This window comes from Oncorhynchus mykiss, chromosome 16, assembly GCF_057628025.1.
Source record: "Oncorhynchus mykiss isolate SJ-2025 chromosome 16, ASM5762802v1, whole genome shotgun sequence".
In the NCBI taxonomy this organism is placed as follows: domain Eukaryota; kingdom Metazoa; phylum Chordata; class Actinopteri; order Salmoniformes; family Salmonidae; genus Oncorhynchus; species Oncorhynchus mykiss.
In genome coordinates, this window is record NC_143037.1 from 62,900,948 (window position 1) to 62,912,500 (window position 11,553).

Here is an 11,553-nt window from a genome sequence, read left to right on the forward strand (position 1 = left end):
CAATTATTAGGAAATGGAAGACATACAAGACCACTGATAATCTCCCTCGATCTGGGGCTCCACGCAAGATCTCACCCTGTGGGGTCAAAATGATCACAAGAACGGTGAGCAAAAATCACAGAACCACGCGGAGGGTCCTAGTGAATGACCTGCAGAGAGCTGGGACCAAAGTAACAAAGCCTACCTTCAGTAACACACTACGCCGCCAGGGAATCAAATCCTGCAGTGCCAGACATGTCCCCCTGCTTAAGCCAGTACATGTCCAGGCCCGTCTGAAGTTTGCTAGAGAGCATTTGGATGATCCAGAAGAAGATTGGGAGAATGTCATATGGTCAGATGAAACCAAAATATTTTGGTAAAAATTTTGGTAAAAACTCAACTCGTCATGTTTGGAGGACAAAGAATGCTAAGTTGCATCCAACGAACACCATAGCTACTGTGAAGCATGGGGGTGGAAACATCATGCTTTGGGGCTGTTTTTCTGCAAAGGGACCAGGACGACTGATCCGTGTAAAGGAAAGAATGAATGGGGCCATGTATCGTGAAATTTTGAGTGAAAACCTCCTTCCATCAGCAAGGGCATTGAAGATGAAACATGGCTGGGTCTTTCAGCATGACAATGATCCCAAACACACCGCCCGAGCAACGAAGGAGTGGCTTCGTAAGAAGCATTTCAAGGTCCTGGAGTGGCCTAGCCAGTCTCCAGATCTCAACCCCATAGAAAATCTTTGGAGGGAGTTGAAAGTCCGTGTTGCCCAGCAACAGCCTCAAACATCACTGCTCTGTCATTGCCAACAAAGGGTATATAACAAAGTATTGAGATAAACTTTTGTTATTGACCAAAAACTTATTTTCCACCATAGGTTGCAGATAAATTCATTAAAAATCCTACAATGTGATTTTCTGGATTTTATTTCTCATTTTGTCTGTCATAGTTGAAGTGTACCTATGATGAAAATTACAGGTCTCTCTCATCTTTTTAAGTGAGAGAACTTGCACAATTGGTGGCTGACTAAATACTTTTTTTGCCCCACTGTATATACACTGCTCAATAAAATAAAGGGAACACTAAAATAACACATCCTAGATCTGAATGAATGAAATATTCTTATTAAATAATTTTTTCTTTACATAGTTGAATGTGCTGATGACAAAATCACACAAAAATATCAATGCAAATCAAATTTATCAACCCATGGAGGTCTGGATTTGGAGTCACTCAAAATTAAAGTGGAAAACCACACTACAGGCTGATCCAACTTTGATGTAATGTCTTTAAAACAAGTCAAAATGAGGCTCAGTAGTGTGTGTGGCCTCCACGTGTCTGTATGACATCTCTCCCTGCCTGGGCATGCTCCTGATGAGGTGGCGGATGGTCTCCTGAGGGATCTCCTCTCAGACCTGGACTAAAGCGTCCACCAAATCCTGGACAGTCTTTGGTGCAACTTGGTGTTGGTGGATGGAGCGAGACATGATGTCCCAGATGTGCTCAATTGGATTCAGGTCTGGGGAACGGGCGGGCCAGTCCATAGCATCAATGCCTTCCTCTTGCAGGAACTGCTAACACACTCCAGCCACATGAGGTCTAGCATTGTCTTGCATTAGGAGGAACCCAGGGCCAACCGCACCAGCATATGGTCTCACAAGGGGTCTGAGGATCTCATCTCGGTACCTAATGGCAGTCAGACTACCTCTGGCGAGCACATGGAGGGCTGTGCGGACCCCCAAAGAAATGCCACCCCACACCATGACTGACCCACCACCAAACCGGTCATGCTGGAGGATGTTGCAGGCAGCAGAACGTTCTCCACGGCGTCTCCAGACTCTGTCACGTCTGTCACCTGTGCTCAGTGTGAACCTGCTTTCATCTGTGAAGAACACAGGGCGCCAGTGGCGAATTTGACAATCTTGGTGTTCTCTGGCAAATGCCAAACGTCCTGCACGGTGTTGGGCTGTAAGCATAACCTCCACCTGTGGACGTCGGGCCCTCATACCACCCTCATGGAGTCTGTTTCTGACCATTTGAGCAGACACATGCACATTTTTGGCCTGCTGGAGGTCATTTTGCAGGGCTCTGGCAGTGCTCCTCCTGCTCTTCCTTGCACAAAAGCGGAGGTAGCGGTCCTGCTGCTGGGTTGTTGCCCTCCTACGGCCTCCTCCACGTCTCCTGATGTACTGGCCTGTCTCCTGGTAGCGCCTCCATGCTCTGGACATGCTCGGGACACTCTGGACACTCTTGCCACAGCTCGCATTGATGTGCCATCCTGGATGAGCTGCACTACCTGAGCCACTTGTGTGGGTTGTAGACTCCGTCTCATGCTACCACTAGAGTGAAAACACTGCCAGCATTCAAAAGTGACCAAAACATCAGCCAGGAAGCATAGGAACTGAGAAGTGGTCTGTGGTCACCACCTGCAGAACCACTCCTTTATTGGGGGTGTCTTGCTAATTGCCTATAATTTCCACCTGTTGTCTATTCCATTTGCACAACAGCATGTGAAATGTATTGTCAATCAGTGTTGCTTTCAAAGTGGACAGTTTGATTTCATAGAAGTGTGATTGACTTGGAGTTTCATTGTGCTGTTTAAGTGTTCCCTTTATATTTTTGAGCAGTGTATATATTTTTTACCTTTATTTAACTAGGCAAATCATTTAAGAATAAATTCTTATTTTCAATGACGGCCGGTGGGTTAACTGCCTGTTCAGGGGCAGAACGACAGATTTGTACCTTGTCAGCTCTGGGATTTGAACTTGCAACCTGGCTGCTAGTCCAATGCTCTAACCACTAGGCTACCCTGCCGCCCCAAGGTCTCACAGTTGACAGTGCATGTCAGAGCAAAAACCAAGTCATGAGGTGGAAGGAATTGTCTGTAGAGCTCCGAGACAGGATTGTGTCGAGGTACAGATCTGGGGAAGGGTACCAAAACATTTCTGCAGCATTGAAGGTCCCCCAGAACATAGTGGCCTCCATCATTCTTAAATGGAAGAAGTTTGGAACCACCAAGACTCTTCTTTGAGCTGGCCGCCCGACCGAACTGAGCAATCAGGAGAGAAGGGCATTGGTCAGGGAGGTGACCAAGAACCAATGGTCACTCTGACAGAGCTCTAGAGTTCCTTTGTGGAGATGGGAAAACCTTCAAGAAGGACAATCATCTCTGCAGCACTCCACCAATCAAGCCTTCATGGTAGAGTGACCAGACAGAAGCTACTCCTCAGTAAAAGGCACATGACAGCCCGCTTGGAGTTTGCCAAAAGGCACTCAAAGACTCTAAGACCATGAGAAACAAGATGCTCTGGTCTGATGAAACCAAGATTGAACTATTTGGCCTGAATAACAAGCGTCATGTCTGGAGGAAACCTGGCACCATCCCTACGGTGAAGCATGGTGATGGCATCATCATGCTATGGGGATGTTTTTCAGCGGCAAGGAGACTAGTCAGGATTGAGGGAAAGATGAACGGAGCAACATATAGAGAGATCCTTGATGAAAACATGCTCAAGAGCTCTCAGGACCTCAGACAGGGACGAAGGTTCACCTTCCAACGGGACAATGACCCTAAGCACACAGCCAAGACAAAGCAAGTCTCTGAATAGCTTTGAGTGGCCCAGCCAGAGCCTGGACTTGAACCCGATCGAACATCTCTGGAGAGACCTGAAAATAGCTGTGCAGCAACGCTCCCCATCCAACCTGACAGAGCTTGAGAGGATCTGCAGAGAAGAATGGGAGAAACTCCTTAAATACAGGTGTGCCAAGGTTGTAGCGTCACACCCAAGAAGACGCGAGGCTGTAACCACTGCCAAAGGTGCATCAACAAAGTACTGAGTAAAGGGTCTGAGTACTTATGTAAATGTAAATTTTTATATACAAAAATGTAAAGAATAAAAAATTAAAAAAAAGTTTTTGCTTTGTCATTATGGGCTATTGTGTGTAGATTGATGAGTGGAAAAAACAACAACATTTTAATAGATTTTTGAATACGGATAGTCTATGATAACTGATAACGTAACAAAATGTGGAAAAACTCAAGGGGTCTGAATATTTCCCGAAAGCACTGTAAATGAATGGTGTCCTGCATGAAAAGATCCCATTACAAACCTTTTGCTTTTCGTTGGTGCATCCAAAAAACTGTGACAGACAAGGGATATGGTGGAGGAACGGTGCAGAGATACTCACCGGCTCTCCGGCCTCATTTCCTCCCAGGATGCGGAACCCAAAACCTGTATCCTTCCGCCACAGGAAGATCTCCTGCTCCTGGCAATCTGGCTCTGAAATACACAACACAAGAGCTCAGTGGAGGTGAAACAGGGAGTAGACCTGACACTCAGAAAGTTAAACCTACGGCATGACTGTTGCATTAATCAATACACTGCAATTAAGTTCAGTATTCATAATCATAATATAATATATACCATTTTGCAGAAACTTTTATCCAAAGTGACTTACAGTCATGCGTTCATACATTTTACGTACGGGTGGTCCCGGGATTCAAGCCCACTATCCTGGCGTTGGACTACATTTAAATTCATTTCAGTTAGATCTTGTTATTAAACTTTCTGGTATGAACACCCCCTCCTCTCTACTCTCCTCTGCATCACTGGGCATATTAGGTTCCTTCTCTCAGGTGCAGGGTTGGCTCCCAGAGGACAGGAGGAACAAATGCCATGTACATGCTCTCTATGAATGTGACCTTTTAACTCTCCATCTCTCTCTGAGGAACACAAACATGCGTGGCTGTGAGAGGACACAGGCAATTTGGTGTTAGTCTGTTCACCCACAGGGCCAGTCTGAACACAGGGCATGGACAGATTTTATAGCTAGCTAGCTAGCTAGCTGGCTGGCTGGCTGGCTGTGTGTGTGTGTGTGTGTGTGTAGGTTGGATAAGTCATTAGCCTTCCACTGACTGGCTGGCTGGCTGGCTGGCTGGCTGTGTGTGTGTGTGTGTGTAGGTTGGATAAGTCATTAGCCTTCCACTGATCCCTGTCCCTAGCACAGCAGATCTCTCTCTCTCTTGCACGCACACACGCAAGCACAGCCTGTAACTGTCAGAAAACATATCCTCTGCAGGAGGGTCCCAGCATGGTCTCATCTCTAGCCCTGTCTCAGTCCTATCTCTGTCCTATCTCCTGACACCACCAACACCACAGAGCACCATAACGCTGATATGAGTCCATGACAGACACACAGATGCACCAGCACACATTAAATACCTCTCCTTTCCTCTCAACCCCCATCTCCAACTTTAACCCATTCTAATAATCCAGCCCAACAAACAGTAAGATCAGCTCCATGGTGGAGGGATCACCAGGCACAGTTAATATTTAATCAGCAGCAGACCTAGATTCTACTGGCTCTACTTTACATACTGATTAACTAGCACTGCAACACCACCTGCACTGATTAACCAGCACTGCAACACTACCTGCACTGATTAACCAGCACTGCAACACCACCTGCACTGATTAACCAGCACTGCAACACCACCTGCACTGATTAACCAGCACTGCAACACCACCTGCACTGATTAACCAGCACTGCAACACCACCTGCACTGATTAACCAGCACTGCAACACCACCTGCACTGATTAACCAGCACTGCAACACCACCTGCACTGATTAACCAGCACTGCAACACCACCTGCACTGATTAACTAGCACTGCAACACCACCTGCACTGATTAACCAGTACTGCAACACCACCTGCACTGATTAACCAGCACTGCAACACCACCTGCACTGATTAACCAGCACTGCAACACCACCTGCACTGATTAACCAGCACTGCAACACCACCTGCACTGATTAACCAGCACTGCAACACCACCTGCACTGATTAACCAGCACTGCAACACCACCTGCACTGATTAACCAGCACTGCAACACCACCTGCACTGATTAACCAGCACTGCAACACCACCTGCACTGATTAACCAGCACTGCAACACCACCTGCACTGATTAACCAGCACTGCAACACCACCTGCACTGATTAACCAGCACTGCAACACCACCTGCACTGATTAACTAGCACTGCAACACCACCTGCACTGATTAACCAGCACTGCAACACCACCTGCACTGATTAACCAGCACTGCAACACCACCTGCACTGATTAACCAGCACTGCAACACCACCTGCACTGATTAACCAGCACTGCAACACCACCTGCACTGATTAACCAGCACTGCAACACCACCTGCACTGATTAACCAGCACTGCAACACCACCTGCTAGCACACACACAAACAGGCTGAGGCTGGCATGCAACTAGCACTACTCACTGACATACATACATACACACACACACACACAAGCTGCACATGCACACATAATGAACTTATTCTGATAATGGATGCATTTTTAATACACCATGAATGTAAACACATTATTGTTGCCAGACCTGCAACGGCCTGCCTCTTATAAAGTGCAAATGGCATTTGAGAAAACAACATTACATTCCTATTACACTAAGTTATGTTTGCTCGTCTCCCCACTCAGTTTAATTGTATATGTTGCAATGTACTGTAAATGACCAGACTCCTTAATAAAGAATTACTGTTTTTCTCCAGGAGTCATCATATTGCCCCCTAGATGGAAATGAATGACCCATTGTTTGGAGAGCAAACCATTTCTCTCAAGAGATTTGTAGTGAGTATAGTAAATAAGTGGGGTGGCGCCCTCCTCCACTCATGAATAATGGAGGACCTGAGTTGTGACTGCAAAGGATATGGGGGAGAGTCTTCAGAACAGATGTTTATGCTTTTACAACTCAAAACGGGGCTGCCTTCTATCGCCCAGTGTACCTTCTGTCATTCCCAATTCTTAGGGTCAGAACAAGGAAAAAGTATTGTTCAAATAGATTATTTTTTTTTTCTGCTGATGAGAACATCTACATTATTTTTGTCAAATAGCTCATGACGTAGGCTTGGGTCAACACTGGATATACCATATATTTCCTTTCTGAGTCGTCAGCAAGGTAGGATCCATGTGATCCTGCATTTCTAGTCCCTAATTCCGCTGGCATCAGACCTACACAGTCCTATATTGAGAGGTGTCGATAGCCTGACAGAGCAAGAAACACGTCTGTGTCTGAAGGAGACTAAGCTCTCCGAGACATCTTCGGTCACAGAGTCAGGTTGGACACACACACACACACACACACACACACACACACAGCTGTTCCTTCAAAGTACTTAACAATGCTTCTCCTCCAGGTCACAATGCAACACCCACTTACTTAAACACACTCATACACTGCCTAGTCTAATCCTAACAGAATAATGAGAATAGTTCCAAGAGTTTCTCTCTTCCCACCAATCAACAGGCATGATGATCAGATCCCAGGCTCATTCACTCTAGTTTATACATGTTTGATGTATTTGTGTTCGGCAGCATTGTTGAACCTACACTTCAGTTGTGCCAAACAACCACAGTGAAGTGATGACTCACGTCTGCTCTCATACATGCTCCTGGACTGGGCCCAGATCTTGAAGGGGTCTGGCTTCTTCTGGAGGGTCATGGTACCATCTCCAGGGTCCTGGGTGGGCAGGGGAGGCAGGCCAGGCAGCAGCTGAGTGGGGGCGGCCGGAGGGGGGCCTACGGCCTCACTGGGCATGTTGGAGGAGGGGTGGCTGGGAGAGTCTGTGTGGGTGCTGCGATGGCTGCACACACTGTGCTGGGAGCTGCTCTGACTGTCCTTCCTCTCCAGCTGCTGCTGAATGGACAGAATGGGTAGGGAGAGAAAGGAGGGAGAAAGGGTGGAAGACAGGGGGAGAGAGATAAGACGAGAAGGTGAGGGGATAGTGAGAAAGAAGGAGAAAGAGAGGGCCGAATAAGAGAAGACAGAATAAAGACGGAGTGATAAAAGAGAGATGAGTAAGAAGGGAAGGTAGTAGAGAGAGAGAATAAGGAAACAACCATCCAAGGTCATTATCATAGAAACACCAAGAGAATTGATTGTGTCGGTCAGTAAGAGCTGCATTCTAACGGTGTGCGGGAGAGATGACATGGTTTCTATGACGCCCACACACAGAACAGTCTCTGAATAGTTTCTTTATATTACAATAAGACAACACGATGTGTTGCTTCATACGCACACTACGTTCATGTCCCCCCATTTATCATGACACCAGGAAGGCGAGAAATGCTTCCCACCAAAATGGGCTGAAATTTCAGACGGTCTTCTCAAATAGCTCTTACACTAAAAGGGCATTATCATCATTTTCACAATTGTACAGAATTAATGTTCCAAACCTCTCAGCCAATAACACTAGTTTTCAGTTTTTTTTATACAAAAAAGATATATTCAGTTCAGTGCAATTCACTGAATATAAGACCTCTAAGCTTGGTTATAAGACTGTGGGACATTTGAAGAAGCTTATCAAAATGAAATATGAAAAACCTGTAGGTGTCTAACACATTGAACATACAGGTTCAGGCCAAGGAAACCATGTCATCAGGTTGTATCTAGATACATTAAGACATTTGACAGTTCTAGAATATTTGTTATGGTTGATAAAATATTAAAATCAACATCATGCATGAGAGGAAAAGCAAACACAAGCTTGTTAGTAGAAACAAAAAACACACTTACAAGCCCAACACTTTGCAAATACACCAAGACAATTGGGTCCCTCTTGCAAATGGCAGTGTACTCTAAGCACATATTTAAAGCCCAGCATCAGAGGCAGAACAGCGCTTAGAGGCTGACACAGACTTGCATGCAGCCTGACATTTCAATGATACAACACAAAGACTGCTTTCCCATCGTGAAAAACGAATTGTCAGTGGCAACCGACCAGGGTCACCATTGCCCCCGCTCAACCCTTACAGAGCCCTTCCCCTCCCCTACCCTGTCACATGACCTCAATCAGCGATGCCCCATCTATGACCGATGCCATATCTCACTAATCCCTAATCCCAAATAGCCCTGCTTCCTGTTAACAGGAACGCTGAAATATGTATGTAATGTATTATCCACATTCCTATAGTATACATACTCTGTGGATGGCTGTGGGTAGAAGTTGCCAGTTTGGCACTGAACTAGGTTTAGCCCACCCTCCCATTACCTGATGACAAGCTAAGGTTTGATAAACAGTCATACTAAAAACACAGTTGGGAGCATAAATCACTATGAGTGGAGTGTTCCTCCTTTGCTGCCTCCCCAAATACTGATTTAAACCAATAGGGTGGCAGAACACAAAACGGATCTAGGATCCATTCTAGGGACAACTTTACCCTCTGGATGAGGCTCCAGGGGATGCCATGGACTGAGTGTTATTTACAGCTCTAGTGTTGTCTCCTCATAGCCAGTATTGACTTCTCATCAGGTTAAGATGTGTGTTAAGGATGAGGAGGCGTTCGCTCTTTAAACCTCAGAACAAAGTTATTGTCCCTGGAGAGGCCATCCTACTGCTCCAGTACTGAGGTAGCTAGTGTGCCTCTCCTCCTCTCTGTCCACTGTACCTCTGGGCTCAAGCATGTGAGTCACTCCCATAGAATACCTCTAACATTTCCTTCAGGTCTTTCCCTCATTCCATCATTATTTGTTAATCTATCCTCCTCTACACAAGCCACTACTATGACAGCCCCTCCCTCCTCCCTCTTTCCCCTCATCCATGACCCTATGCCACCCCTACCAGCTGGTCACTAATACAACGAATCAACCAGGGCACCAAGGCCAACCTTAATCGCTGATAGTATGACAGCATGGGAGAGGTGGAGGGAGGAAGAGAGAGAGAGCGGGAGAGAAAGAGAGATATAATATGGAGAGAGAAAAGACAGGGAGAGGGAGCAATGGGGAGTTTCAGAAAGAGAGAAAGAAAAGGAGGTCACAGACAGTGAGGGAGAGAGACAGGGGAAAGAGGGGAGAAAGGAAAGTAGCAGGGGAGGTATATGGAAGGCTCCATGTCTTTTGTTCTTTAAATAGCCCACACATCCATCCAGTAGAAAGCAGGCATGCACCGGGGGAATAACACTAACACATGCAGAGGAGGAAAGGGAGAAGAAGGGAGGAGAAGAAGGAGAAGAGAGTTGTGTTGTACTTACCACCAGCTTGGGGCTCCTCTTGGCTGGCACCACTCCTGCAAAGCAGCGGCAGAGAGACAGAGAGAGCATTAATGACCGGCGTTACTCCGTAACCGTTCACCCCGAGCAAAAACAACCACTTCACCGGACAGACGGAGGGACGCAAGGATGGAGGGAAGGACGACGGGTCCTGCTGCAGAGCTGAGCTAGCCCAGCTCTCACTCTCTCTCACTCTCTCTCTCTCTCTCTCACTCTCTCTCATTCTCAGAGTGGCGCTGCGCTGTGCTACGTTGTGCTTTAGCCAGAGTGATCACCGCCTCCCCATGCGGTCTGCTAACCCTCTCCCTCACTCGCTCCCCCTCTCCCTCTCACCCTCTCTCTCTCTCACCCTCTCTCTCTCTCTCTCTCTCTCTCACTCTCTCCCTCCCCTCCCCCTCCCTCTCTCTCGCTCCCCCTCTCCCTCCCTCTCGCTCCCCCTCCCCCTCTCCCTCCCTCTCTCTCACCCTCCCTCCCCCTCTCCCTCTACCTCCCTCTCCCTCCCCTCTCTCCCTCCCCCTCCCTCCCCCTCTCTCCCCTCCCCCTCCCTCGCTCACCCTCTCTCTCTCGCTCACCCTCTCTCTCTCTCACCCTCTCTCTCTCTCTCTCTCTCTCTCACACCCTCTCTCTCTCTCACCCTCTCTCTCTCTCTCTCGCTCACCCCTTCTCTCTCCTGCTACTAAGACAGGAGCTACTGATCTCTCTGCATTAGTGAAGCTGACTGACTGACTGACGCTGCAGAAGGTTGCTCCCATCCACCGTACCACTGAAGAAGAGCCACTGAGCGACTAAACCACCAAACGAGAATGAGACACAGCACTCTGCAGGTAGAATCTCAACTACAGATTTAGGATCTTAATTTGAGCCAATTTGCTACAGCAGGAAAATAATCCTGCAACAACAGGAAATGTGAATTATTATGTGGATTATAATTAATGGACATTTTTGCAGGGGTTGATACATTTTTCATAAGGGAAGATCACGTTTGAAATTTCATCGGGAAATTAAACCTCAAATACACTACAAGTTTTACATTTCCAGGAAAGTTATCCTGCAACAGGGGGATCAAATGAAGATCCTACATCTGTATTACCAGGAGTCCAGGAGCTTGAGCATGATATGGAAGGCCATTGTCAGCTCCCCTCTCACTGAGAGCATCTTCTGAATGTCTCTGTGTGTTCACCTACAGCAGGCAGCAGCTCCTCTGCTTAACGCTCACACATTGAGAAGCAGATCTTGTCTACTCCCTCCCTCTCTTTCTCCCCCTCTCTTTTTTTCCTATGCCCTCCCCCACCTCATCCTTGCACATTGTGGCTTGCTTGCTTGCCCCCCCCCCCCCCCCCCGACTCTCCTTCTCACACACACACACACACACACACACACACACACACACACACACACACACACACACACACACACACACACACACACACACACACACACACACACACACACACACAAGTAATGGGATGATGAATACCAATAATCTACA

At 47.1% G+C, this 11,553-nt stretch overlaps 1 protein-coding gene across 41 annotated transcripts in view; it reads right to left on the reverse strand.

The window, feature by feature from the left end:
* LOC110491133 (membrane-associated guanylate kinase, WW and PDZ domain-containing protein 1) overlaps window positions 1–11,553 on the reverse strand; it is a 211,666-nt gene that overhangs the window by 22,360 nt on the left and 177,753 nt on the right. For 27 of the 41 annotated variants that reach the window (XM_036947464.2, XM_036947465.2, XM_090203699.1 and 24 more), the window contains 3 exons: window positions 10,047–10,081; window positions 7,449–7,713; window positions 4,175–4,266 (listed from right to left, as the gene is read on the reverse strand). In XM_036947464.2, the coding sequence (XP_036803359.2) occupies window positions 4,175–4,266; window positions 7,449–7,713; window positions 10,047–10,081 (392 nt within the window). The remainder of the gene's footprint in view (window positions 1–4,174; window positions 4,267–7,448; window positions 7,714–10,046; window positions 10,082–11,553) is intronic. The other 14 variants (XM_090203674.1, XM_090203672.1, XM_036947461.2 and 11 more) reach the window with 1 other exon arrangement.